General features: G+C 47.6%; 1 protein-coding gene across 1 annotated transcript in view; it reads right to left on the bottom strand.

Moving 5' to 3' along the window:
• Positions 1–24,381, bottom strand: part of LOC143927813 (inter-alpha-trypsin inhibitor heavy chain H3-like) — a 357,183-nt gene that overhangs the window by 26,526 nt on the left and 306,276 nt on the right. The window contains exons 15-16 of the mRNA XM_077452197.1: positions 20,198–20,220; positions 17,949–17,954 (exon numbers count right to left, since the gene is read on the bottom strand). Coding sequence (XP_077308323.1) covers positions 17,949–17,954; positions 20,198–20,220 — 29 coding nt within the window. The remainder of the gene's footprint in view (positions 1–17,948; positions 17,955–20,197; positions 20,221–24,381) is intronic.

Here is a 24,381-nt window from a genome sequence, read left to right on the forward strand (position 1 = left end):
CTTGCAACCATAGTAGCTGTACAATTACAGTTAAATTACAGGCATCCCCAGCAATATTCTGAACTATGGGCTTGGTTTAATTAGTATTGCCCTCTGAAGAGCGGTCCACGGGAATCACTTTTCAGAGGGGATCTGACAGCTAGCTGAGAGGCATTATGTCACCCCAACTCCATCTGTTTTAACCCCTAAAAGCTTACATGCATTATACATGGGTGCGGAATGGTCCCATTCACTTAAATGGGTCATGTACAACAGGCACTATAGCCCACTGAATACAACAGGGGGATCATTATTGCCGAAAAGCATTGGGGCAGCAACATGTACACAACCCCATGTGGCTGCCTTTGCAGCTTAAGAGGCTCAACTATCTGTTTTTACTGCCCCTCAATAGCAAGTGTTAAAGAACCTAAGAGTTATATCTTTGGTGAGGCATTTGCATACTGCACATCTAAAGGGAGGACAGGGGTATGCATTGCTCCTCATTACTACACCAGGACTGATCATATCATTATAACAGTTAAACTCTGCCACTTTGCACTCTTTTCCAGCTAGTATAATGCCATAGCCTTGGTCAATAGAATACCTACAGAACAAAAACAGAATAGGAAACTGTGCTCTACACAAACTACAAAATATCCTTGAATTCCATATAAAAGACACAGATAGCATAGATTTTAATATATTACGCTTGAAATGTCAAATTTCACTGCAAGAACAAGAAACACATTACCCCAGTTAGATGGAGTTGAGGGAGGAGCAGCATAACGGTAACCTGAAAAAAAAAAAAAAAACAGCATGAGTAAGATAAAAAGCTACACTACTAGTGAAAAATCCATTTGTGCTTAAAGTGGGGTGCACATCATGAGAAAATTCTACGTACGATTGTCCAATTTTCCATGAAAGTGCGTATTGTGATGTAACCAACAATGGTATTAACTTGTACGAAAATTCTCGCACAACAAAGGCAAATGTCCTTTCTTTGTAAAATATGGGGGTTCAGTCAGCGCAAGATGATATACATAAACTCACATAATGAAAGCAGCTGTACACTAAAAGGTCAATATATGAAAAGCCATCTAAACATGTAATAGGTAAATAACAGTGCAGCGCTAAGAATATATACAGAAACAAAATAACAGATTGTTCATAGCATAAAATGTTGAAAAGTCCCCTTTGGTATAAAAGATGGATATAAAAGTTGACAGATAAGATCTACTTAGCGGTGATAAGGGTGACAGAGACATTCATGTGCGATCTCCTAATCAGTGATTCCTCCACCAGCTAGCCAAACCGCTCACCTCAATCACTGGACCCCTGAGCTAACAGATGGGTCAAACAGGTGTTCGCCACTTAAAGCGGTCACAGATGGAAGCTTTAATGTACAGATGAATAAGATACGATGTCCAACCACTTTTAACAACTGCACGTTGTCACTCTTAAATTCCAACTGTAGTACCATGAAAAAAACGATTAAAAAATATATAGTGCACGCTGTGTGGCTAAAATACTTTATTTTTATTCATAAAAATCAGGTACTCACATAAAAAGTAGTATTGTCAGTATACATAGGTGGATAAGGTGGCTGCAGTGATGTCACAAAGTCCTCTCGCACACGTATCGTCCCTAAGCGGGACTTCCTCAGCGATAATGGAGGCCTGTACGTCTATCCTTTATATAGTAAACTACCTATGTAATTTCACCTATACACTCCACCTCCTAAGGCGTGCGCCGTCCAATCAGCTTCAAACGTCTGGAAGTTAAGTGTTCACTTCCTATTCATTCTGTCTGTTGGTATAGCAACCTTGGCATCAACAACGGCACGATGCTGGGTCTCCAGTCAGCTAACACGTGAGTCAGACCAATCAGCTTCAAGACACCAGAAGGTTAAGTGTCCCTCACTTTTTAACATTTTATGCTATGAGCAATCTGTTCTTTTGTTTCTGTATATATTCTTAGCGCTGCACTGTTATTTACCTATTAAATGTTCTTTCTTGTATATGATTTCTGTTTGTTGCAATCTTCTTGCGGGTTGTTCTTTGCTCGTGATCATGGCCATTTTTCTCTATTCGATTAATTATGTATAATAAACATTTTATAGCTTGCACCTTTGTTTTTTTCATCTGATCAGTTGGAATTGGCTATCAAAGGTATTATACTAACAAGCAGATAGTTTGACCAATCATTCCTCATATGGAATTTGTCTTCCAATTTGCTTCGCTTAAAGCGTAACTTCACCCAAAAAAGGGAAGTTCCACTTCTTGGTATTCTCCCTCTTCCCCCCCCCCCCCCCCCCCACTGTCACATTTGCCATTTTTTGGGGGGGAGCAGGTATCTGTTTTTGACAGGACGTTCGCCCCCCCCCCCCCTTCCCCTGCAGCCTTCTAGGACACATCACAGGTCCCAGAAGACTATGGTACCATTCACAAGGCGCAGTGCAGCTCACGTATGAGTGATAGAAGACCGGCTGTGAAGCCCTAAGGCTTCACTTTCTGTTTCCCCTAATAGAGATGCTTGCACCTGCACCTGAAGATGGGCTTTGATGATGACATCGCTGGTTCCCTGGACAGGTAAGTGTCCTTATATTAAAAGTCAGCAGCTACAGTATTTGTGGCTGCTAACTTTAAAAAAATTTTGGGGAGCCCGGAGCTCCTCTTTAACCGCTTCCCGACCGCCTCCTGTATATATACGGTGTCAGAATTGCTCTGCTGTGCGAATCGCTGTATATATTCTGCGGCTGCTTTAACAGCCCTGCACAGCGGGGGACCAATGATTGCGGGCACGAGAGGAGGAACAGGGATTTGTGTGTGTAAACACACAAATCCCTGTCCTGTCAGGTGAGGAGAAACAGATGTGTTCATACTAAGTAGGAGCAGCAATCTGTCTCAGATCTTGATCAAAAACCACCAAAAAAAGCTCTATTTGTGGAGAAAAAAGGACATACCTTTTGTTTGGGTACAACGTCGCATTACCGCGCAATTGTCAGTTAACGTGACGCAGTGCCATATCACAAAAAATGGCCTGGTCAGGAAGGGGGGAAATTCTTCCGGGGCTGAAGTGGTTAAGTCTGTAGTTTTGATTTAAAGATTAAAGCTGAATCACAGGGAGAGTAAAAATGCTCCCTTGCAGTGAGGGTGGCTTAGCGCTGAAAGGATTAAAATGTTTATTAAGGCTAGATGAACAAGCAAAGCAGTTTTTCAGCTGTCAGACTGGTCCCCTCAGTCTCTTCCCTCATATGCTCTGGCAGTGGCATGTCCTCTGATGTTTATCACATGCATTTTGCCATTCCCTAGACCTACACAAGCACTTACCCTTGCAGTGCAGGGACAGCCCCACTACTAGGGAGGGCCTAGAGTTGGCCCTTAACTCTGAACAAAGAAATACACAAATAGAATAAATATAATTTAGCAGTTTTACCTGCAAAAAGGGTTTGTATCTATCCAGCCCTGGGAATTACACAGTTCTCCCACTCATCTCACAGATCTTTCTCCAGTTTTATTTTTAAAAGTTTCCTTCCTACCCCCACCCTATGACTGTACAGTGAATGGAGAAGCAGTACACTGGTGAGCTAATTTCTTTCTCGCTGTGCTTTCCCCTGCTATTAACATGCTCCTTGCCTGTGGCGACTGGTGTTTTTTTGGGGGGGGGGGTGGCAAACAAACCCCCCCCGGCGGCAGGCTGGGGCACCCCCCCAGGTGGTGTGGGCATCAGGCAGCTCCTGCATTCTCTTCTCTATGACAGCGGCTTCTGCCGTTTGTGGCTCCTTCCCCTCCTCCTAGACATCCAATAGGATTGCCTGCCCTTTCAGCAATCTCAAGACCCCCTTCCTGTTTGGTTGGGAGGAGATTCAGTGTTACAAATAGCACATATTCATTTGCTATTGTAACACACCTGGATGAGCTCATTCGCATTCTCTGCACCCCAAGCCCACCCTATCTTCAAGACTATTAGAGCCTCTGGATCTAATTAGGTGCTTCAAAAAAACAATCCCCTGTTGGAATTAAGACGTCCAGCATCCTGCATGGGGTCGGATGCATAGATGGGGGGCGGAGCATGTGCGCCCTTAATGGACGGACCGTCCTGCTCCTTGTACTATAATGCCTGATTGACTGCTTCTATATATTTTTCCACCTTAGCATAAATTTTGACATTTTTGGCCAATTGTAAAAGTACTATGTTGCGTAACTGGATTGTCCGAAATAGGCCCTTTAGCACAAGACCTTCAGAAAGAGTTCTTTTTCCAGACTGATGTTTCCAGTTTAGGTCTGGGAGCTATTTTGTCACAGGTGGTGAGTGTAGTAGAACAACTGGTAGTGTTTTGAGTCAAAAGATGAGATCAGCCAAAAGGACTATAGCAATAGAATGCATTAAGATAAAAAAAACCTTCTGCCTTTATAACCGCTTTAGTTGTGAAAAACAGCACAGCACTACAACTGCAAACCAAGCATTGGCTTGAGGTTGCAGAAGGGCCTCATTGAACCTAATAGGTGAGTTTGATAGGTGGTGCCACCTGTCAGACTCTGTAGCTCAATTTAAAAAAAGCTGCAGCATGTGTACAGCCCTGTTCGGCTGTACAGTTAGAATTTGAGTGGCCGGGTGGTGGTACAGTCACCTGATTTTACCACCTCCCAGCTGCTCATGTGCAAGGGCCGTTTGAAGGTTGAGCATTGAATGAATGAATGAAATACTTGTATAGCGTGCAATGCGAACTGAATCGCCTCATTGGGTGGGTTCTCATCAGAAAAATACACTGACCACATGCTTTCCCACACCGTATTATTTGGAAATTGGAATTCCACGCTAGAACTAAGCCTTAGCCCTTGTACACACGGTCGGACATTCTGACCACAAAATCCGTCTGATTTTTTCCGACAGATTTTGTCCGAAACTGGTGTTGCATACACACGGTCGGACAAAGTTGTCGGAGAATCTGATCGTTCAGAACGTGATGACATTCGTTTGTTACGAAGGGAATACATTCAGGCTAGTAGCCAATAGCTTTGGTCTCGTAATTTGATCTGAGCATGCATGGCACTTTGTCCGATCAGAATTCTCTTCAACTTTGTCCGATCGGATCATGTTGTCGGAAAATTTTATATCCAGCTCTCAAACTTTGTTGGTCAGACATTCCAACGGAAAAAGTGCGATGGAGCCCACACACGGATTATCCGACAACGCGGTCCGATCGGACATTTTCCGTCGGAATGTCCGACCACGTGTACAAGGGCTAAAACTGCTCTCATCCCATTCTAACAGCAATACTATCTACCCTGTAGAGGAAGATACTTACCTATTCTCAGGACACCAGGTGCCAACTTGATAGAAGAGGAGGGACAGCCGACAGCAGTGCTCCATAAAGCCCAAAATTACTTGTGGGACACTGGATGTTTTTTGGCTGAAGTGATTTTGAAACCAACACTTATCTCCTGTGTCCCCTGCTTCTCTCAGTCATTTATCTTGGTAACAGTTCAGCTGAGGATTTCTTTACAACAGAACAGGTTTCAGAGGCTCAGGCTGTAGGGGTGAGTATTTACTTTATTCCATTGCAGCAACGCTTTTTTTCAGCAATTTTGTTTAAGCAACAATCATTCTAATGCCGCGTACACACGGGCGGACTGTATGGCGTACTTAGTCCGTCGAAACACATTTCAGCGGACAGTCCGCTCGTGTGTGGGCTTCAGCTGACTTTTTCAGCGTGCAGTCTGGCGTACTAAGAATTTCTGATTTTTCGAAATTCTGTCCGTCATACTTTGGTTTCAGCGGACAATCCGCTCGTCAGTATGCTAGTCGGACGGACTAAGAATGACGCATGCCCAGAAAGGATTTACAGGGCGGAAGCGCTCGGTCTTGTAAAACTAGTGTTCGTATTGAAGCTAGCATATTCGTCATGCTGCTAATTTTGTGTTTTTTTAATATAGCCCATTCTTTTCTTCTTCATAATGCAAGAAAAGTGAAGTAGCTTTGCTGCTTATATTCACACAGAGTTATCACAAATGTTTTTATTCATCCTCATCCTATGATTAATATTCCAATTTGAGAATATATATATAGATATAGATATATATATATATATATATATATATATATATATAAACTTCATAAAAAAAAAAAATATATATATATATATATATATATATATATATATATATAAAATTTTATAATTTATCTATTACTATATATTTTTGGAACTACTATTGTTAGTTTAAAATTATTTATTTATAGATAGATAGATAGATAGATAGATAGATAGATAGATAGATAGATAGATAGATACCCAAACCAGCATTTTAGCTTACACATGATTGAATGTTCAAAATCAGCAGAGCTTCCCCTCATTTCAAATGTTAGCCTCAAATTTACAGCAACTGCACTTCCAAGTGCACTTGCAGTGCTTTAAAAATTGCACTTGAAGTTAGCATATTTATATTAACATGAACGTGTGTTTTGTAAATAACCCCCATAGTCTTTTGACATGTACCTGCCTACTCACAAATAAACTCAGTTTTTTTAAGCCAAAATAAAAAAAAAATTACAATATTTTTGGAAATAATAAATCTTTATTTTTAGTCTGTACAAAACAAAATCAAGAGGGAGGCAACACTGGAGACACTTTTGAAGTTTGTGAAGCCTTTTGTCCCCCAGGCACACATCAAGTCAGTGGCCACCAAAATTCAGATCCTGTGTAACATGAAAATAGGGAGCACAACATGGTCCTAGAATCCCACAGACCAGGAACAGCAGCAGATGACATCTATGTCCCCAGACTGTGGTACTACAACAGCCTGCGTCTTCTGTCAGAGCAGACTGAAGCCAGGCAGTCACTTCCGACTCTTCCGTCTAGCCTTCCCTCCACGCTTTGCTGGAGGCTGTGCCTCTGGTGGTGGACTTGTGGTAGGAGGAGGAGGAGGAGGAGGAGGAGGAGCAGTAGGGTCTGTGTTGTACAGTCTGGTGGTTGGTGTTAGCTCACCCTTCAGACCCCGCTGAATACTGTCGAAGAAAATCGCGTCGCACAAGTTGCGCTGTCCCTTCTCCATTTCAAGCAACTTGCTGGCCAAATAAGTAGCGTAGGCCTCTTCAGGATTGGGGGGTTTACTTAGCAATTGGCTGGCTTGACGTATAAGCGCCAATGACTCCTCCTCTGTCTGCGTCATCCTCCTGGGCCTTTTGCTGGCTAGGCGAAGGGGAGGGACCTGACTTTCGGTCTGACTCCTGCTGGGCCCAGCTATCTTCTGCGTGTGGCTGGTCCCGGCCTCCTCCTCCATACCACTGGTCCCGGCCTCCTCCTGGGTGAGCTCATCCTGTGTAAAAAATAAAGAAATAAATAAATAAAATATGTCTATATTTTGAAATCATCAATCACTGACAATTTTACAGTTCTCACTTGCAAATACATTTGTCTTGAAATACAAAAGGCTATCATTTTGACACCATCATTTTTCCATCAGTTCACCAAGCTTTTAGCCACATTTGTGGAAACTACTGTATCCTTATATGTAATTTAATTTGTGATGAAATCCTAGATTTGGAAGCAATTCAAACATTGAACTTTACATCATTAATATTTGAGCAATCCTAACTTTAGAAACTAAAATATGCCTGGCTCCAGCTGGGCGCATCAACTTCGTCCAGCAAGGAGGGGTCTGGATCTTCCTGGGGTGGCTCACCTGAAGTGGAGGGAAGGGTGGAGGGAAGGGTAGACGGAAGAGTGGAAAGTGACTGCCTGGCTTCTGACGTGTCATCCAGAAAACGCAGCCTGTTGTAATACAACAGCCTAGGTACATATATCTGATCTGCTGCTGCTCCTGATGTTTGGGACTCTAGGATCTTGTTGCGCTCCCGCCTATACATGTTACGCAGGCCCTGAATTTTGGAGCTCACAAACTTAAGGTCTGCCTGGGGGAGTCGGGTTTTCACAAACTTCAAAATTGTCCCCAGTGTCTTCCTCCGGCCAGGACGGCTTGAATATAGTGGGTGCTTGGAATCCCACAGGCTCCTGTGCATCTCAAACATATCAATGAATGTTGAGAGGAATGCCTCCTCCTTAAAGGGGTCCGGAGTGTACTTTTGCATTTTGAGTTCTGAAAAAAAAAAAAAAAAAAAAAAAAAACATAAATACTAATGTCAGACCAAATGCACCCTATTTATATTGTGACAATGTAGGCGAGACACACACTACACCCACACTACACCCACCCACACTACCCCCACACACACACTACCACACACACTACCCCCCCCACACACACACTACCCCCCCATACACCCACCCCCACACACACTACCACACGCACTACCCCCCCACACACCCACCCCCACCCCCACCCCCACACTACCACACAAAACACCAACCCCACTCAACCACCAACCCACATTGAAATCAACTAACCATCCACAAGGTAAAATCCCACTATATACATTCCTAACGCAGGCCTAAAACCCTAAAAATAAAAAGATAACCATCTTACCGTCGCGTGTATCACTCGCTGCTTCCGTTCGGACAAACGTACGGCCTCGCGGTAACGCTTTATATACAGCGCATGCGTTCAAGCTCCGCCTGCATCGCCCACGTTGCCCGCCCCTGACGTTTCGTGTGACCGTATTTCCCCGCCCCTTTTACCCTCGTTCCGCTGTGGGAGATTGAATAGATGAAGATGGCGGACGGATTTTCAGTTAGCAGCGCGGAGGAAAGCCCTGAACCCCATGCTTCCGGAGCAAGGAAAAGGTTTAAGGCCACAAACATGGCCTTTGAAGAGATGGTGGAGATGGTGGATATACTCCGAAGGGAGGATTACGATGGGGAAAATGGCCCGTATCCCAAACCCAATATCTGAAAAGATGGCATCATGACGATAGTTGTGAGCACTTTGGAGAGCAAATTTGGGGTCCGAAGAGCCAAAGATCAGCTCCGGAAACGATGGTCCGACATCAAATCCAGGGAGCCGGACCAATACAGGAGAATCAAAAAGGCACTGAAAAAAAGTGAGTACTCTGCGCTTATCATGACGGTCGGACATAATCGTTCGTATAGGTGTATACGATATATTTGTAAATCTGGCGAATTTGATCGTTTGTGTGGTTAATAGTTCATGTAATGAGCGAATATGCTCGTTCGTATATGTGGACGTAAATAGCGTGAATTTGTATATGGTGTAAATTTATCTGGTGTTGGATTAGATTTTAATTAGTTATTCATTTTTTTGTATTGTTCATGATAAACTGAATTGTCACACTCAGTTTAGGATATCTTTGTGTACATGTCTTTATAGCTGAAGCTGTTTCATAAATTTATTCAATGTAATGTAGTCTAACTAAAAAAAAGAAAGAGAGAGATAGATAGATAGATAGATAGATAGATAGATAGATAGATAGATAGATAGATAGATAGATAGATAGATAGATAGATAGATAGATAGATAAAATGCTGGTTCAACATCTGGACTGGGAATCATTTAGTGTAGTTTGGGACATCATAGAACATTTTTTGACATAATCACACACAGATACTCCAGGGGATGATTCGAGTGTGTCCGTCTGTGAAACTTGGACAAAAGATATAAAGTATCGCAGTTTGGTTAAAGGCTAGGTTCACATTGCTGCAATGTACGAGATTGAATGTGATTTGCACCGTACTGCAGTGCAAATCACATGTGATCTCTGTGTGATGCGATTTCAGCCATACATATAGTATGGCTGAATTCGCATCGCATCCGGCCCAAACTTGTACATAGCCCTTTTTTTAGTCCACAGCATAATCGGATCACATGGGTGTTCACACCATGTGGTCCGATTCCTGTCCGAGTTTAAAGATTGCACTGTGATATGAGAAATAATTTGGAGGTGTCAATAAAACTTTACACTGACACTCCCAGCAGGTCACATAGGGCAGTGTGAACTGCCTCCGGGAGGCATGCGATGCGTGAAATCACAGTAGATTTGCAGCGTTCGCACATCGCAGCAGTCTGAACACAGCCTAACTAAAAAAATGTCATTTAAATGATGTATTAAACTAGGATCTTGTAACAACCAGCTAATAATTGTACACCACTTCAAACCAATGTTTCATATTCCAATTTCTGAACTCAAATATCACTATGCTTAAAAGTATACCTTTTTTTTTGTTTTTTCATTCTCATAGGAGAACAAAGACTCAGACAAGAGGCGGAGCAGCCCAGGACCCCCCGACCTCACCAGCCTGATTGGGCAGTTAGCCCAAGCCCAGTGTCAGAGCTGGAGCAGCCCAGCCCAGTGTCAGAGCTGGAGCAGCCCAGCCCAGTGTCAGAGCTGGAGCAGCCCAGCCCAGGGCTAGATGTGGAGGAGGAAGAGGTGGTGGAGATACGCACCCCACAAAGTGAGTGTCTGACAACCCAGCTTAAGGTAAACAATTAATGGCTGTATATTTTAACAAAATTTTTTATCTACACATGTTTTTAGGTGATGATCTGGTTGTGGAAGGACAAGCCGCGGAGCCATTTTCCTCTGACAGTGCCCAGAGACTGATTGGTCAGATCATGGCCTGGAATGGCAAGATTGATCAAATGCAGAACAAGATGCAAAACATGCAACAAGAACTGGACACTATGAAGCAGGAACTGAAGAACATGATCGATGTTTTAGGGAGAATCTAAGCCCCTTTTCCCTAAAACGAAAGATCATGTTCTTCATTTCCTTGTAAAAAAGTTTTTAATGTTTTTAGAACATTTTTTTTAGAGGCCAAATTTTGAAGATGCACACGGTGTGTCAACATGTGCTATGTGCCATCAGAGGATCGCAATGTACGCATTTTGTGTTTGCAAACCCTTCCTCATTCTAGTATGTGAGAGGAAGGGATTGCACCCACCAAACACGTCCATTGATCACTCATGATGGTAGATAGCACATGTTGACATTACCAATTTTTGGTGTGCATCTTCAAAATTTGGCTTTACCCCTTGTTTTCTGTAAATAGTTAAAAATTAGATTTTATTTATTTTTTATTTTATTATATATATATATATATATATATAGATATATATATATTTATATGTTTACAAAAAAAATTGTTTACCAAAACAAAACAAAACAAAAAGAAAAATACCAAAAAAAGAGGCACTTGTTGGAATGTGCACTATTAAAAATTTAAAAAAAAAGATGTGTGTGTGTGTGTGTCTACTTCTTTCAATACTCAATACCAGTTTGGGAAGTCATTTTGTGTTTTCTGTCACAAAGGGCCTTATTTACTATTGGCAAAAACCACTTTGCAATACAAATGCACTAGGACAGGAATATGCAATTAGTGGAAATCCAGCTGTTGCAGAACTACAAGTCCCATGAAGCATAGCAAGACTGACAGCCACAAGCATGAGACCCAAAGGCATGATTGACTTGTAGTTTTGCACCAGCTGGAGGTCGGCCAATTGCATATCCCTGAATTAGGAGAATGTAGGAGACAACCACCTAGAAAAGCAAACAAGAACCAAACTTAAAAATTTGATCAGACAATACATATTTAAACAAAAGGAAATATTTATTGGTCAGCTGGCATTGGAATAGCCCCCCTACCATTAAAATAGGTGACATACTGGTCACGCACCTCACGTGCTGTTAGGGGGGCTAAGCCAGGATGGGCATGATCCAGCCCTGTGAGTTCTGGCATTAGTCCGGCCTCAGGCCCAATTGGCTGCAGGTAATGGGTTCCAGAAAGTTTTCTTAAAAAGTTGTGCAAAATGCAGCAGCAGAGAATGACATAGTTCAGTTTGTACTCTGCCAAGTTTATTGCTGTCAAAAACAGACGGAACCGGCTGGCCATAATGCCAAAGGCATTCTCCACAACCCTTCTTGCTCTGGCCAGCCGGTAATTAAAAACCCTCCTCTCCGGGGTGAGGGTCCTTTGGGGGAAGGGCTTCATCAAATGGTCACTCAGACCGAACGCTTCATCAGCGATAAAAACAAAAGGTAGACCCTCCACATTATCAGCATCTGGTGGCAAGTCCAGGTCACCAGTGATGAGACGGTGGCAGAACTCGGTCTGCCTAAACACTCCTCCGTCAGACATCCGGCCGTTCTTCCCCACATCCACATACAGAAAGTCATATTGTGCTGACACCACCGCCATTAACACCACACTATGGAACCCCTTATAATTCCAATAGTAGGACCCTGAATGGGGTGGGGGCACAATCCGCACATGTTTCCCGTCGATCGCCCCTCCACAGTTGGGAAAGTCCCAACGGGCAGCGAACTGGGAAGCCACAGTCTGCCATTCCTGTGGCGTGGAAGGAAACTGGGGAGTCAAACACAGGAAAAAAAATAAAAAAATAAAAAAAAAATGAGTCATTAAATCAAAACAATTCATAACAAATAAAACTCAAAAACATTTTGGAACAACAGTTAAACAGAAATATTGAAAATGTTTTTCTGCAAAAAAAAAAAAATAGACGGCCCAATTCACAGATTACTCAGCCCTCTGATGGACCAGGGGACATAAGTTAGGTGGGTGAGTGGGGTGGGGGCCTAATTAATGAGTATACAATCCCTGCAACCAATTTGAGTGGGGTGGGGGCCTAATTAATGAGTGTACAATCCCTGCAACCAATCTGAGTGGGGTGGGGGCCTAATTAATGAGTGTACAATCCCTGCAACCAATTTGAGTGGGGTGGGGGCCTAATTAATGAGTATACAATCCCTGCAACCAATTTGAGTGGGGTGGGGGCCTAATTAATGAGTATACAATCCCTGCAACCAATCTGAGTGGGATGGGGGCCTAATTAATGAGTATACAATCCCTGCAACCAATTTGAGTGGGGTGGGGGCCTAATTAATGAGTATACAATCCCTGCAACCAATTTGAGTGGGGTGGGGGCCTAATTAATGAGTATACAATCCCTGCAACCAATTTGAGTGGGGTGGGGGCCTAATTAATGAGTATACAATCCCTGCAACCAATCTGAGTGGGGTGGGGGCCTAATTAATGAGTATACAATCCCTGCAACCAATTTGAGTGGGGTGGGGGCCTAATTAATGAGTATACAATCCCTGCAACCAATGTGAGTGGGGTGGGGGCCTAATTAATGAGTATACAATCCCTGCAACCAATGTGAGTGGGGTGGGGGCCTAATTAATGAGTATACAATCCCTGCAACCAATCTGAGTGGGGTGGGGGTCTAATTAATGAGTATACAATCCCTGCAACCAATCTGAGTGGGGTGGGGGCCTAATTAATGAGTATACAATCTGTCATGGAAGGGATGCCTGACACAGGCATCCAGCACAAAGTAAACAGATCAATGGGCTGCACTAACGGAATCAGGCTCAAGGTAAGTGAAAATATAAATATTTATTAAGGAAAAAGACACGCGTGCAAACCAAACAAACACAGCAAACCATAAACAAGCAAGAACACAAATAATACACCGCAAACCCCAAAACCCTAAACTAACTAACTAACTATATATATATACATGGAAAGGGAACACATACATAACCAGGCAGGGATGAGAGACAAGGGGAACAGGAGGCCAGGTGGAGGAAGCGGAAGCAAGGGGAGCCAAGGCAGGAATCAGGGGACAAGTCACAGGTATAGGGAACAGAGTCCAGGACAGGAAGCAAATCAGGTATCAGGAACAGGTATCAGGAACAGGTATCAGGAACAGGTATCAGGAACAGGTATCAGGCAACAGCTCAGGTCAGGCAGGGACGAGGCTAGCAGGAAGGATTCTGAAGCAATGAGCCTCAGTGAAGGGCGGGCTTATATACTTCCAAGCCATACCACTTCGGGTGCAGCTGGATTATTAGAATGTCTGTTTGCTGGGAGACACCCGCTGGTGACCACCAGAACTGCAACCTTTGATGGCAAAATAAACAGTGACACCAGCAGGCGATCCCAGCAACAACACCGTTCCTGACAGTTCCCCCCCCTAAGGAGTGGCCTCCGGACACTCCATTCTGCCCTTGACCTGACAGTGCATCTAAATGGGGAAAAGTCCAGAAAAGTCTCCCCTGTGATTGCTGACTTCTTTGCGCTCTCCGGCCAGAGTCTCTTAACCTACTGGGAGGCATGCCACCCAACTCCGACAATGGAACATGTATCCCACCACCAGGGTCTGGAAGTTTAGATCTGGAAATAAAAACAGGCTGGGCAACTTGCTTCGGGTCATCGGGCTGGGCAGCAGGCTCCAGGTCATCAGGCCGGGCAGCAAGCATCGGGTCATCAGGCTGGGCAGCAAGCATCGGGTCATCAGGCCGGGCAGCAAGCATCGGGTCATCAGGCCGGGCAGCAAGCATCGGGTCATCAGGCCGGGCAGCAAGCATCGGGTCATCAGGCCGGGCAGCAAGCATCGGGTCATCAGGCCGGGCAGCAAGCATCGGGTCATCAGGCCGGGCAGCAAGCATCGGGTCACCAGGCCGGGCAGCAAGCATCGGGTCACCAGGCCGGGCAGCAAGCATCGGGTCATCAGGCCGGGCAGCAAGCATCGGGTCATCAGGCCGGGCAGCAAGCATCGGGTCATCAGGCCGGGCAGCAAGCATCGGGTCATCAGGCCGGGCAGCAAGCATCGGGTCATCAGGCCGGGCAGCAAGCATCGGGTCATCAGGCCGGGCAGCAAGCATCGGGTCATCAGGCTGGGCAGTAGGCTTGGCAGCAAGCACCGGGTCATCAGGCTGGGCAGCAAACACCGGGTCATCAGGCTGGGCAGTAGACTTGGCAGCAAGCACCGGGTCATCAGGTGGGGCAGCAAGCTCCAGGTCATCAGGCTGGGCAGTAGGCTTGGCAGAAAGCACCGGGTCACCAGGCTGGGCAGCAAACACTGGGTCATCAGCCTGGGCAGAAGGCTGGGCAGCGAGCTCCGGGTCATCGGGCTGGGCAGCGAGCTCCGGGTCATCGGGCTGGGCAGCGAGCTCCGGGTCATCGGGCTGGGCAGCGAGCTCCGGGTCATCGGGCTGGGCAGCGAGCTCCGGGTCATCGGGCTGGGCAGCGAGCTCTGGGTCATCGGGCTGGGCAGCGAGCTCCGGGTCATCGGGCTGGGCAGCGAGCTCCGGGTCATCGGGCTGGGCAGCGAGCTCCGGGTCATCGGGCTGGGCAGCGAGCTCCGGGTCATCGGGCTGGGCAGCGAGCTCCGGGTCATCGGGCTGGGCAGCGAGCTCCGGGTCATCGGGCTGGGCAGCGAGCTCCGGGTCATCAGGCTGGGCAGCGAGCTCCGGGTCATCAGGCTGGGCAGCGAGCTCCAGGTCATCAGACTGCAAGGCATCGAACTGGAAGGCCGGGACATCAGACTGCAAGGCATCGGACTGGAAGGCCGGGACATCAGACTGCAAGGCATCGGACTGGAAGGCCGGGACATCAGACTGCAAGGCATCGGACTGGAAGGCCGGGACATCAGACTGCAAGGCATCGGACTGGAAGGCCGGGACATCAGACTGCAAGGCATCGGACTGGAAGGCCGGGACATCAGACTGCAAGGCATCGGACTGGAAGGCCGGGACATCAGACTGGAAGGCATCAGACTGGAAGGCCGGGACATCAGACTGGAAGGCATCAGACTGGAAGGCCGGGACATCAGACTGGAAGGCATCAGACTGGAAGGCCGAGACATCAGACTGGAAGGCATCAGACTGGAAGGCCGGGACATCAGACTGGAAGGCCGGGACATCAGACTGCAAGGCATCAGACTGGAAGGCCGGGACATCAGACTGCAAGGCATCAGACTGGAAGGCCGGGACATCAGACTGCAAGGCATCAGACTGGAAGACCGGGACATCAGACTGCAAGGCATCAGACTGGAAGGCCGGGACATCAGACTGCAAGGCATCAGACTGGAAGGCCGGGACATCAGACTGCAAGGCATCAGACTGGAAGGCCGGGACATCAGACTGCAAGGCATCAGACTGGAAGGCCGGGACATCAGACTGCAAGGCATCAGACTGGAAGGCCGGGACATCAGACTGCAAGGCATCAGACTGGAAGGCCGGGACATCAGACTGCAAGGCATCAGACTGGAAGGCCGGGACATCAGACTGCAAGGCATCAGACTGGAAGGCCGGGACATCAGACTGCAAGGCATCAGACTGGAAGGCCGGGACATCAGACTGCAAGGCATCAGACTGGAAGGCCGGGACATCAGACTGCAAGGCATCAGACTGGAAGGCCGGGACATCAGACTGCAAGGCATCAGACTGGAAGGCCGGGACATCAGACTGCAAGGCATCAGACTGGAAGGCCGGGACATCAGACTGCAAGGCATCAGACTGGAAGGCCGGGACATCAGACTGCAAGGCATCAGACTGCAAGGCCGGGGCATCAGACTGCAAGGCATCAGACTGCAAGGCCGGGGCATCAGACTGCAAGGCATCAGACTGCAAGGCGTCAGAATGCAAGGCCGGGACATCAGGCTGGAAGGCGTCAGGCTGCAAGGCCGGGGCATCAGGCTGGAAGGCGTCAGGCTGCAAGGCCGGGACAGTAGGCTGGAAGGTGTCAGGCTGGAAGGCCGGAGCAGCAGGCTGGCAGGCGTCAGGCTGGAAGGCCGGAGCAGCGGGCTGGAAGGCGTCAGGCTGGAAGGCCGGAGCAGCAGGCTGGAAGGCGTCAGGCTGGAAGGCCGGAGCAGCAGGCTGGAAGGCGTCAGGCTGGAAGGCCGGGGCAGCAGGCTGGAAGGCGTCAGGCTGGAAGGCCGGGGCAGCAGGCTGGAAGGCGTCAGGCTGGAAGGCCGGAGCAGCAGGCTGGAAGGCGTCAGGCTGGAAGGCCGGAGCAGCAGGCTGGAAGGCGTCAGGCTGGAAGGCCGGGGCAGCAGGCTGGAAGGCGTCAGGCTGGAAGGCCGGGGCAGCAGGCTGGAAGGCGTCAGGCTGGAAGGCCGGGGCAGCAGGCTGGAAGGCGTCAGGCTGGAAGGCCGGGGCAGCAGGCTGGAAGGCGTCAGGCTGGAAGGCCGGGGCAGCAGGCTGGAAGGCGTCAGGCTGGAAGGCCGGGGCAGCAGGCTGGAAGGCGTCAGGCTGGAAGGCCGGGGCAGCAGGCTGGAAGGCGTCAGGCTGGAAGGCCGGGGCAGCAGGCTGGAAGGCGTCAGGCTGGAAGGCCGGGGCAGCAGGCTGGAAGGCGTCAGGCTGGAAGGCGTCAGGCTGGAAGGCCGGGGCAGCAGGCTGGAAGGCGTCAGGCTGGAAGGCCGGGACAGCAGGCTGGACAACAGGCAGAGACACTGGCACAACAGGCTGAACAGCAGGCATTGGAACATCAGGCGCGGAGGCAGAAGTGGGGGATGACAGAATGGTATGGGTTGGGAAAAACTTCCGTTTCTTTTTGGTTTTAGCAACTGAAGATTTGTATGAGGGTACAGGGCTGTAGGTAGTGGATGCAGCTGGTAAGAGCGAAGAGTGGAAGGATGGTAAAACAGAGGGAGCAGATCTTGAGGGGAGATTCAATGGAACTGATGAAGGCAGCTGAGAAGTAGCAGAGGGGTTAAAGACTGGGTAGGTACAGCAGGAGGAAACAGGGTACTGGTACTTCTTTGGTAGCAGGGTGTATGGGTCAGAAATTGTGGTTGTTGGGGGTAATAGAGAGGAAGATATCCCAGCAGGCTGGTATCTGGACACAGAAATGGGTGGTTTGGAGCTGACAGAAGCTGAGTACAACAAGCTTGACCAGGCCTGTAATAATGGTTGCACAAAATCTGGTTTGCACATGGTTTGTCTGACCAGAGACTGCACTGAATCAATACATGCTGCAAGCACCTGTTGAGGACAAGCTGAGTACTGCTCAAAGAAAAAGGCTGAGTCATCTTCCAACAGCCACACCAAAGACTCTACCTGAGCTGCACTAAAAGGGGGTGTATAGTCATCACCTCCACTAGAGGCATCAGACAGGGCCAACTCTGTACAGATCCTAATCAATGGCTGCACGTCCTCAAACAGAAAACTGCCCTGATCAACAAAAACATGGGCTATACGGATACATTCCAGCAGTTGCTCTCTAGTGTATTCACCTAATGTCTGATGACAAAAATCTCTGTCATCTGTTGCCAGAAGCGAAAGATACAGAATATCTTCCAGATGCATTTTTTGGCAATAGCAAGTATCCAGATCCTATTCCCAAGTGCAGCCGATCTGTTAGTATGGCTTCAGAATTCTGTCATGGAAGGGATGCCTGACACAGGCATCCAGCACAAAGTAAACAGATCAATGGGCTGCACTAACGGAATCAGGCTCAAGGTAAGTGAAAATATAAATATTTATTAAGGAAAAAGACACGCGTGCAAACCAAACAAACACAGCAAACCATAAACAAGCAAGAACACAAATAATACACCGCAAACCCCAAAACCCTAAACTAACTAACTAACTATATATATATACATGGAAAGGGAACACATACATAACCAGGCAGGGATGAGAGACAAGGGGAACAGGAGGCCAGGTGGAGGAAGCGGAAGCAAGGGGAGCCAAGGCAGGAATCAGGGGACAAGTCACAGGTATAGGGAACAGAGTCCAGGACAGGAAGCAAATCAGGTATCAGGAACAGGTATCAGGAACAGGTATCAGGAACAGGTATCAGGAACAGGTATCAGGAACAGGTATCAGGAACAGGTATCAGGAACAGGTATCAGGCAACAGCTCAGGTCAGGCAGGGACGAGGCTAGCAGGAAGGATTCTGAAGCAATGAGCCTCAGTGAAGGGCGGGCTTATATACTTCCAAGCCATACCACTTCGGGTGCAGCTGGATTATTAGAATGTCTGTTTGCTGGGAGACACCCGCTGGTGACCACCAGAACTGCAACCTTTGATGGCAAAATAAACAGTGACACCAGCAGGCGATCCCAGCAACAACACCGTTCCTGACACAATCCCTGCAACCAATTTGAGTGGGGTGGGGGCCTAATTAATGAGTATACAATCCCTGCAACCAATCTGAGTGGGGTGGGGGCCTAATTAATGAGTATACAATCCCTGCAACCAATTTGAGTGGGGTGGGGGCCTAATTAATGAGTATACAATCCCTATATATATATATATATATATATATATATATATATATATATATATATATACACAAAGGGTGTATACAAAGAGTATACAAAGGGTGGGGGGCAGTAAAACAGTACAATGGAGATGACAATATGAATTAGAGAAGAACAGTCTCGGCTGTGGGTGTATAGGGGCCCAGGATTGCATGCTGGGGACGTTAGTGAAAGCAAATATGCACGTGGGACACAAAAAGGTAAAAGCTATAAAAAAAATGACACAAAAAAAAAAAAACATCAAAAAAAACAATTGCATGCATTCATATAAAGGGGACATTCACAGCATATTCCTGTCATGGATATTAAAAGTCATGATGAAATTAATACAAACATACAATGCATATAATGCAATATTAAAAGAACAAACTTACCTTCATATATTCCTTCTGCAGGACCCGAATAATGGCAGAACAGGTCTCTGGAATAATGATCCCCAGATCCTGGGGGGAGATGCCTGTAGAGAACTTGAGGTCCTGAAGGCTTCTCCCTGTCGCCAAGTAGCGCAACGTGGCGACGAGCCTCTGCTCCGGAGTGATGGCTTACCGCATGCAGGTATCCTGCCTGCTGATATAAGGGGTCAGCAAAGCCAGCAGACGGTGAAAAACGGGGTCCGTCATCCTGAGATAATTCCTGAAATCATCAGGATTATTCTCATGGATCTCACGGAGTAAAGGCATATGCGAGAATTGGTCGCGCTGGCGCAACCAATTCTTTGTCCATGAACTCCTCCTCACCCTGTTCACAGACTGGGCTCGGGTCAAAGTATTAACCCCAACACCAAGCCCCCATATAGCACAAACTCGTTCCCGAGTACGTCCACTCTCCATGGCTTTTAAACGGTCGGCTGGACAAACAAGCTTAACTGAACGCACTGAAGAACAGCCAGACCTATGAAGAACGACCTGAAACCCAGAAACGAGCGGACCAGAAGCGCCTAACAACAGGTACCAACTGATCCATGCGTACCGAAAGACAGATACAAACCTCACAGGTAGACTGCGCCGCAGAAAACTGACAAATTAAGCTGAAGTCTGAAAAGCGCGAATCGTCTCTAACCAAACTTCTACTAACGCAAAGTCAGCAGAAGGAGCCCAAAGGGTGCTTTGCTGTGTCTTGGACTTCCTATTTCTAGTCCCGTCGCACGTGCTGTACGTCATCGCGCAAGCTTTCGTCGGACTGTTTGGGTATCCGTGTGTGGACAAGTCCGTTCAGTGGAAAGTATGACGGACTGTCCGTCGGATTGTATGATGGACTAAGTACGCCATACAGTCCGCTCGTGTGTACGCGGCATAAGTGATCGGATTAATAGGAACCATATTAAAAGAGAAGTGTGGGAATAGAAAAAAAACAAACACCAATATTTACCTTCATGTTGCATATGTGCATTCAAGTGTTTGAAACCAAGCATGTTAAAACATACAAAGCAACATTTTATTTTTACAATTATTGGATGAACAGGAAGACTTTTATATTGGTAAACACTTACGTGCTGCTGAAGCTGGAGGTACATATCCTGTAACAAACAGTAGTAAAAGTACATGAATATTTAGACTTGGAAGTACATTTTCTACATAGTACTATCACCTAAGATCTACTATTCATTTAAAAATGCTAGTTTTTTTTGTTTTTTATTTAATTCTCCCTTTTCTATATTGGCCTATGATCCAAAAGGGGAGTTGAAGGAGATCTGAACATGGCATGACTCAGGGAGGTGAATGCATCACTTTGGGCTCACTCTGGAATTACATTAAAGGCAATACGATCATACTTAGGGGCACTTTGGCATCATGACATTTTGGGATAGCACAACATCATGCTGAAGAAAAACATCATAACATAACAAAAACACCACATGGCAGTACACCACATCTTTAGCTCTAATGACATGGCAACAGCCAGGTAATGTGGCCTCACTCTACCATTGGTGGTAAGGCACCTAAATAATGCAAAGAGACTTATATAGTTAACAAAGGGACCTTATTTTGGCTTCTGGCCGAACCACATTAACCTCTTCCCACCGAACGTACGCATATATTCGGCCTCGCAGAAGTGGATCTTACTGCTGTGGGGCCACATATATGCATACCTGTGTTTATGCTGGGATTGTGCTGCGTACCAATGACTGGGAACCCGGAGGCCTGGTTCCCGATCACCTGATCGCTGTGATAGCTTCTGATTGGCTAACACTGTGATCAGTCATTGTTCAGCCTGCCCCTTTGTTCTTTTCACTCTTTGAATGGAGAAAAAAAGATACATTATATATTTTCTCATTGTCAGAGGGGAGAAGTGTAAACAAAGAGGTTTGTGTAAGAAAAGGTGATATTAACCACTTGCCGACCATGTCACGCAGATATACTGCGGCACAATGGCTCTCCTCGGCGAAATTCTGTACGGGTACATCTCACAGTTTTTCGGCCACCAGAGCGTGGTCGGTGGGCGCGATCGCGTGCACGAGTGCCAGTACAGTAAACACACAAATCCCTGTGCTGTCAGAGGAAGAGCAGCAATATCGTTTGTTCCTACTAAGTATATTGTTTGTTCCTACTAAGTAGGAAAAACAATATGGCTCCTCTCCTAGTCAATCCTATCCCCATAGAGTTAGAACACGCTGACGGAAGACACAATTAATCGCTTGATCGTCTCCTAGTGTTAACCCCTTCCCTGCCAGTGACATTTACACAGTAATCGGTACATTTTTATAGCACTGATCGCTGTATAAATGCCAATGGTCCCAAAAAAAGTGTCAAAAGTCTCCAATATGTCCGTTGCAATACAGCTAAAAATCGCAGATCACTTCCATTTCTAGTAAAAAAAAAAAAAAGGGGGTGAGTAGGGGTGAGTAATTTATTCCATTTCAGCAACGCTTTTTCAGCAATTTTATTTAAAGAGGAGGGCCGGTTTAAAAATTTTTTTTAAAAGTCAGCAGCTGCAAACTTACCTGTCCAGGGCGCCCACGATGTCGGCCGCCCGAGGCTGACCCGTCCCTCGGTCTCGGGTCCCGGCGCCGCCATTTTGGCTAAGGGAAACAGGCAGTGGAGCTTTGCGGCTTCACTGCCCGTTTCCTACTGCGCATGCGCGAGTCGCGCAGCGCTTTGTGAATGGGGCGCACTGTGTTCTGGGACACACAGTTCCCAGAACACAGCGCGACCCATTACCCAGAAGACGCCGCACGGAGGAGAGAAGACAGAAGATCTCCGCGGAGGAGGAAGAGGCAGATTAGGATGATGTGCCTAGCAACAGGCATTTCTGGTAAGTTAAAAAAAAAATCTTTTTTCATTTTTTTTTTTCAATTTTTTTTCAAATTTTTAATGTATTTTTTTTTTTCAGGGTGGCCCTCCACTTTAAGCAACAATCATTCTAAAGCCGCGTACACAGGGGCGGACTGTATGGCCTACTTAGTCCGTCATACAATCCGACGGACAGTCCGTCATACTTTCGAATGAACGGACTTGACCACACACACCACTTTTTGAGCGGACTAATACGGCGTACTAAGTCCGCCATACTATCCGCCCTACTTTTGAAATGAACGGACTCGCCCACACACGCGGAGGAAAGTCCGCTCATTTCGAGCGCGTCTCAAGGTAGGCGGGGCCCGCGAAGGAGACGTCGCTGACCCCGCCGCCTGGTATGGACTTAAAGGGGAACCCCAACGCCGAAAAAAATCGGCGTGGGGGTCCCCCCCAAGTCCACAACAGACCCTTGTCCGAGCACGCTACCCGGCCGGCCAGGAAAGGGGGGCGAGCGAGCGCCCCCCCTCCTAAACCGTACCAGGCCGCGTGCCCTCAACATGGGGGGGTGCCTTGGGGAAGGGGGGGCCGCGCAGCCCCCCCACTCCAAAGCACCTTGTCCCCATGTTTATGAGGACAAGGGCCTCTTCCCGACAACCCTGGCCGTTGGTTGTCGGGGTCTGCGGGCGGGGGGCTTATCGGAATCCGGGAGCCCCCTTTAATAAGGGGGCCCCCGGTTACCGGCCCCCCACCCTATGTGAATGAGTATGGGGTACAATGTACCCCTACCCATTCATCTGTAAAATAAAAGTACAAAAAAAAACACAACAACACGAGATAAAATACTTTATTGCACAGCTCCGGGGGTCTTCCATCTTCGGGGGTCTTCTCGCCGGACTCCTCCACTATCTTCTTGTAGCTCTTTTGCTAGCGGAAGAGTCCGGCTTTCTTCCTCGCCGCCGGCCTCTTCTCCCGACTTCGGGGGTCTTGTCCCCCTCTTCGGTTCTTCTGCCGGGCCACCGCGCCTTCTTATAGCTCTTTTACAGGCGGTGGCCCGGTCTTCTGTCGCCGCCGCCGCAGCCTTCCGTTCTTCTTCTTCTTCTCCAGGAGATGTTGCCTCGACGATCTCTCTGGCCGGAATGCCAGGGACGCACTGCGCGGCCACTTATATAGGGACAAGGGGCGGTGTCACATGGCTTTATGTCACATGGGTTGGTCACATGGGTTGATGTCACATGGGGACTATGACATCGTAAGGGGGCGGAGTCACCATGTGACACCAACCCATGTGACATAAAGCCATGTGACACCGCCCCTTGTCCCTATATAAGTGGCCGCGCAGTGCGTCCCTGGCATTCCGGCCGGAGAGATCGTCGAGGCAACATCTCCTGGAGAAGAAGAAGAAGAAGAAGAACGGAAGGCGGCGGCGGCGACAGAAGAACCGAAGAGGGGGACAAGACCCCCGAAGTCGGGAGAAGAGGCCGGCGGCGAGGAAGAAAGCCGGACTCCTCCACTAGCAAAAGAGCTACAAGAAGATAGCGGAGGAGTCCGGCGAGAAGACCCCCGAAGACGGAAGACCCCCGGAGCTGTGCAATAAAGTATTTTATCTCGTGTGTTGTGTTTTTTTTTGTACTTTTATTTTACAGGTGAATGGGTAGGGGTACATTGTACCTCATACTCATTCACATAGGGTGGGGGGCCGGTATCCGGGGGCCCCCTTATTAAAGGGGGCTCCCGGATTCCGATAAGCCCCCCGCCCGCAGATCCCGACAACCAACGGCCAGAGTTGTCGGGAAGAGGCCCTTGTCCTCATCAACATGGGGACAAGGTGCTTTGGGGTAGGGGGGCGGCGGGGCCAGCGACGTCTCCTTCGCGGGCCCCGCCTACCTGGAGACCCGCTCGAAATTAGCAGACTTTTCTCCGGGCGGGAAAAGTCCGCTCATTTCAAAAGTACGGCGGACTGGCATACACACGGGCGGATTGTCCGCCGAAATGCGAGTACGACGGACAGTATTTCGAAAAATCCGAAATACTTAGTACGCCGGACTGCACGCTGAAAAAGTCAGCTGAAGCCCACACACGAGCGGACTGTCCGCTGAAATGTGTTTCGGCGGACTAAGTAGGCCATACAGTCCGCCGGTGTGTACGTGGCATAAGTGATCAGATTAACAGGAACCGTATTA

Source organism: Lithobates pipiens, unplaced genomic scaffold (genome assembly GCF_037356315.1).
Source record: "Lithobates pipiens isolate NorthernLeopardFrog02 unplaced genomic scaffold, aLitPip1_a1.2 Scaffold_23, whole genome shotgun sequence".
Classification (NCBI taxonomy): domain Eukaryota; kingdom Metazoa; phylum Chordata; class Amphibia; order Anura; family Ranidae; genus Lithobates; species Lithobates pipiens.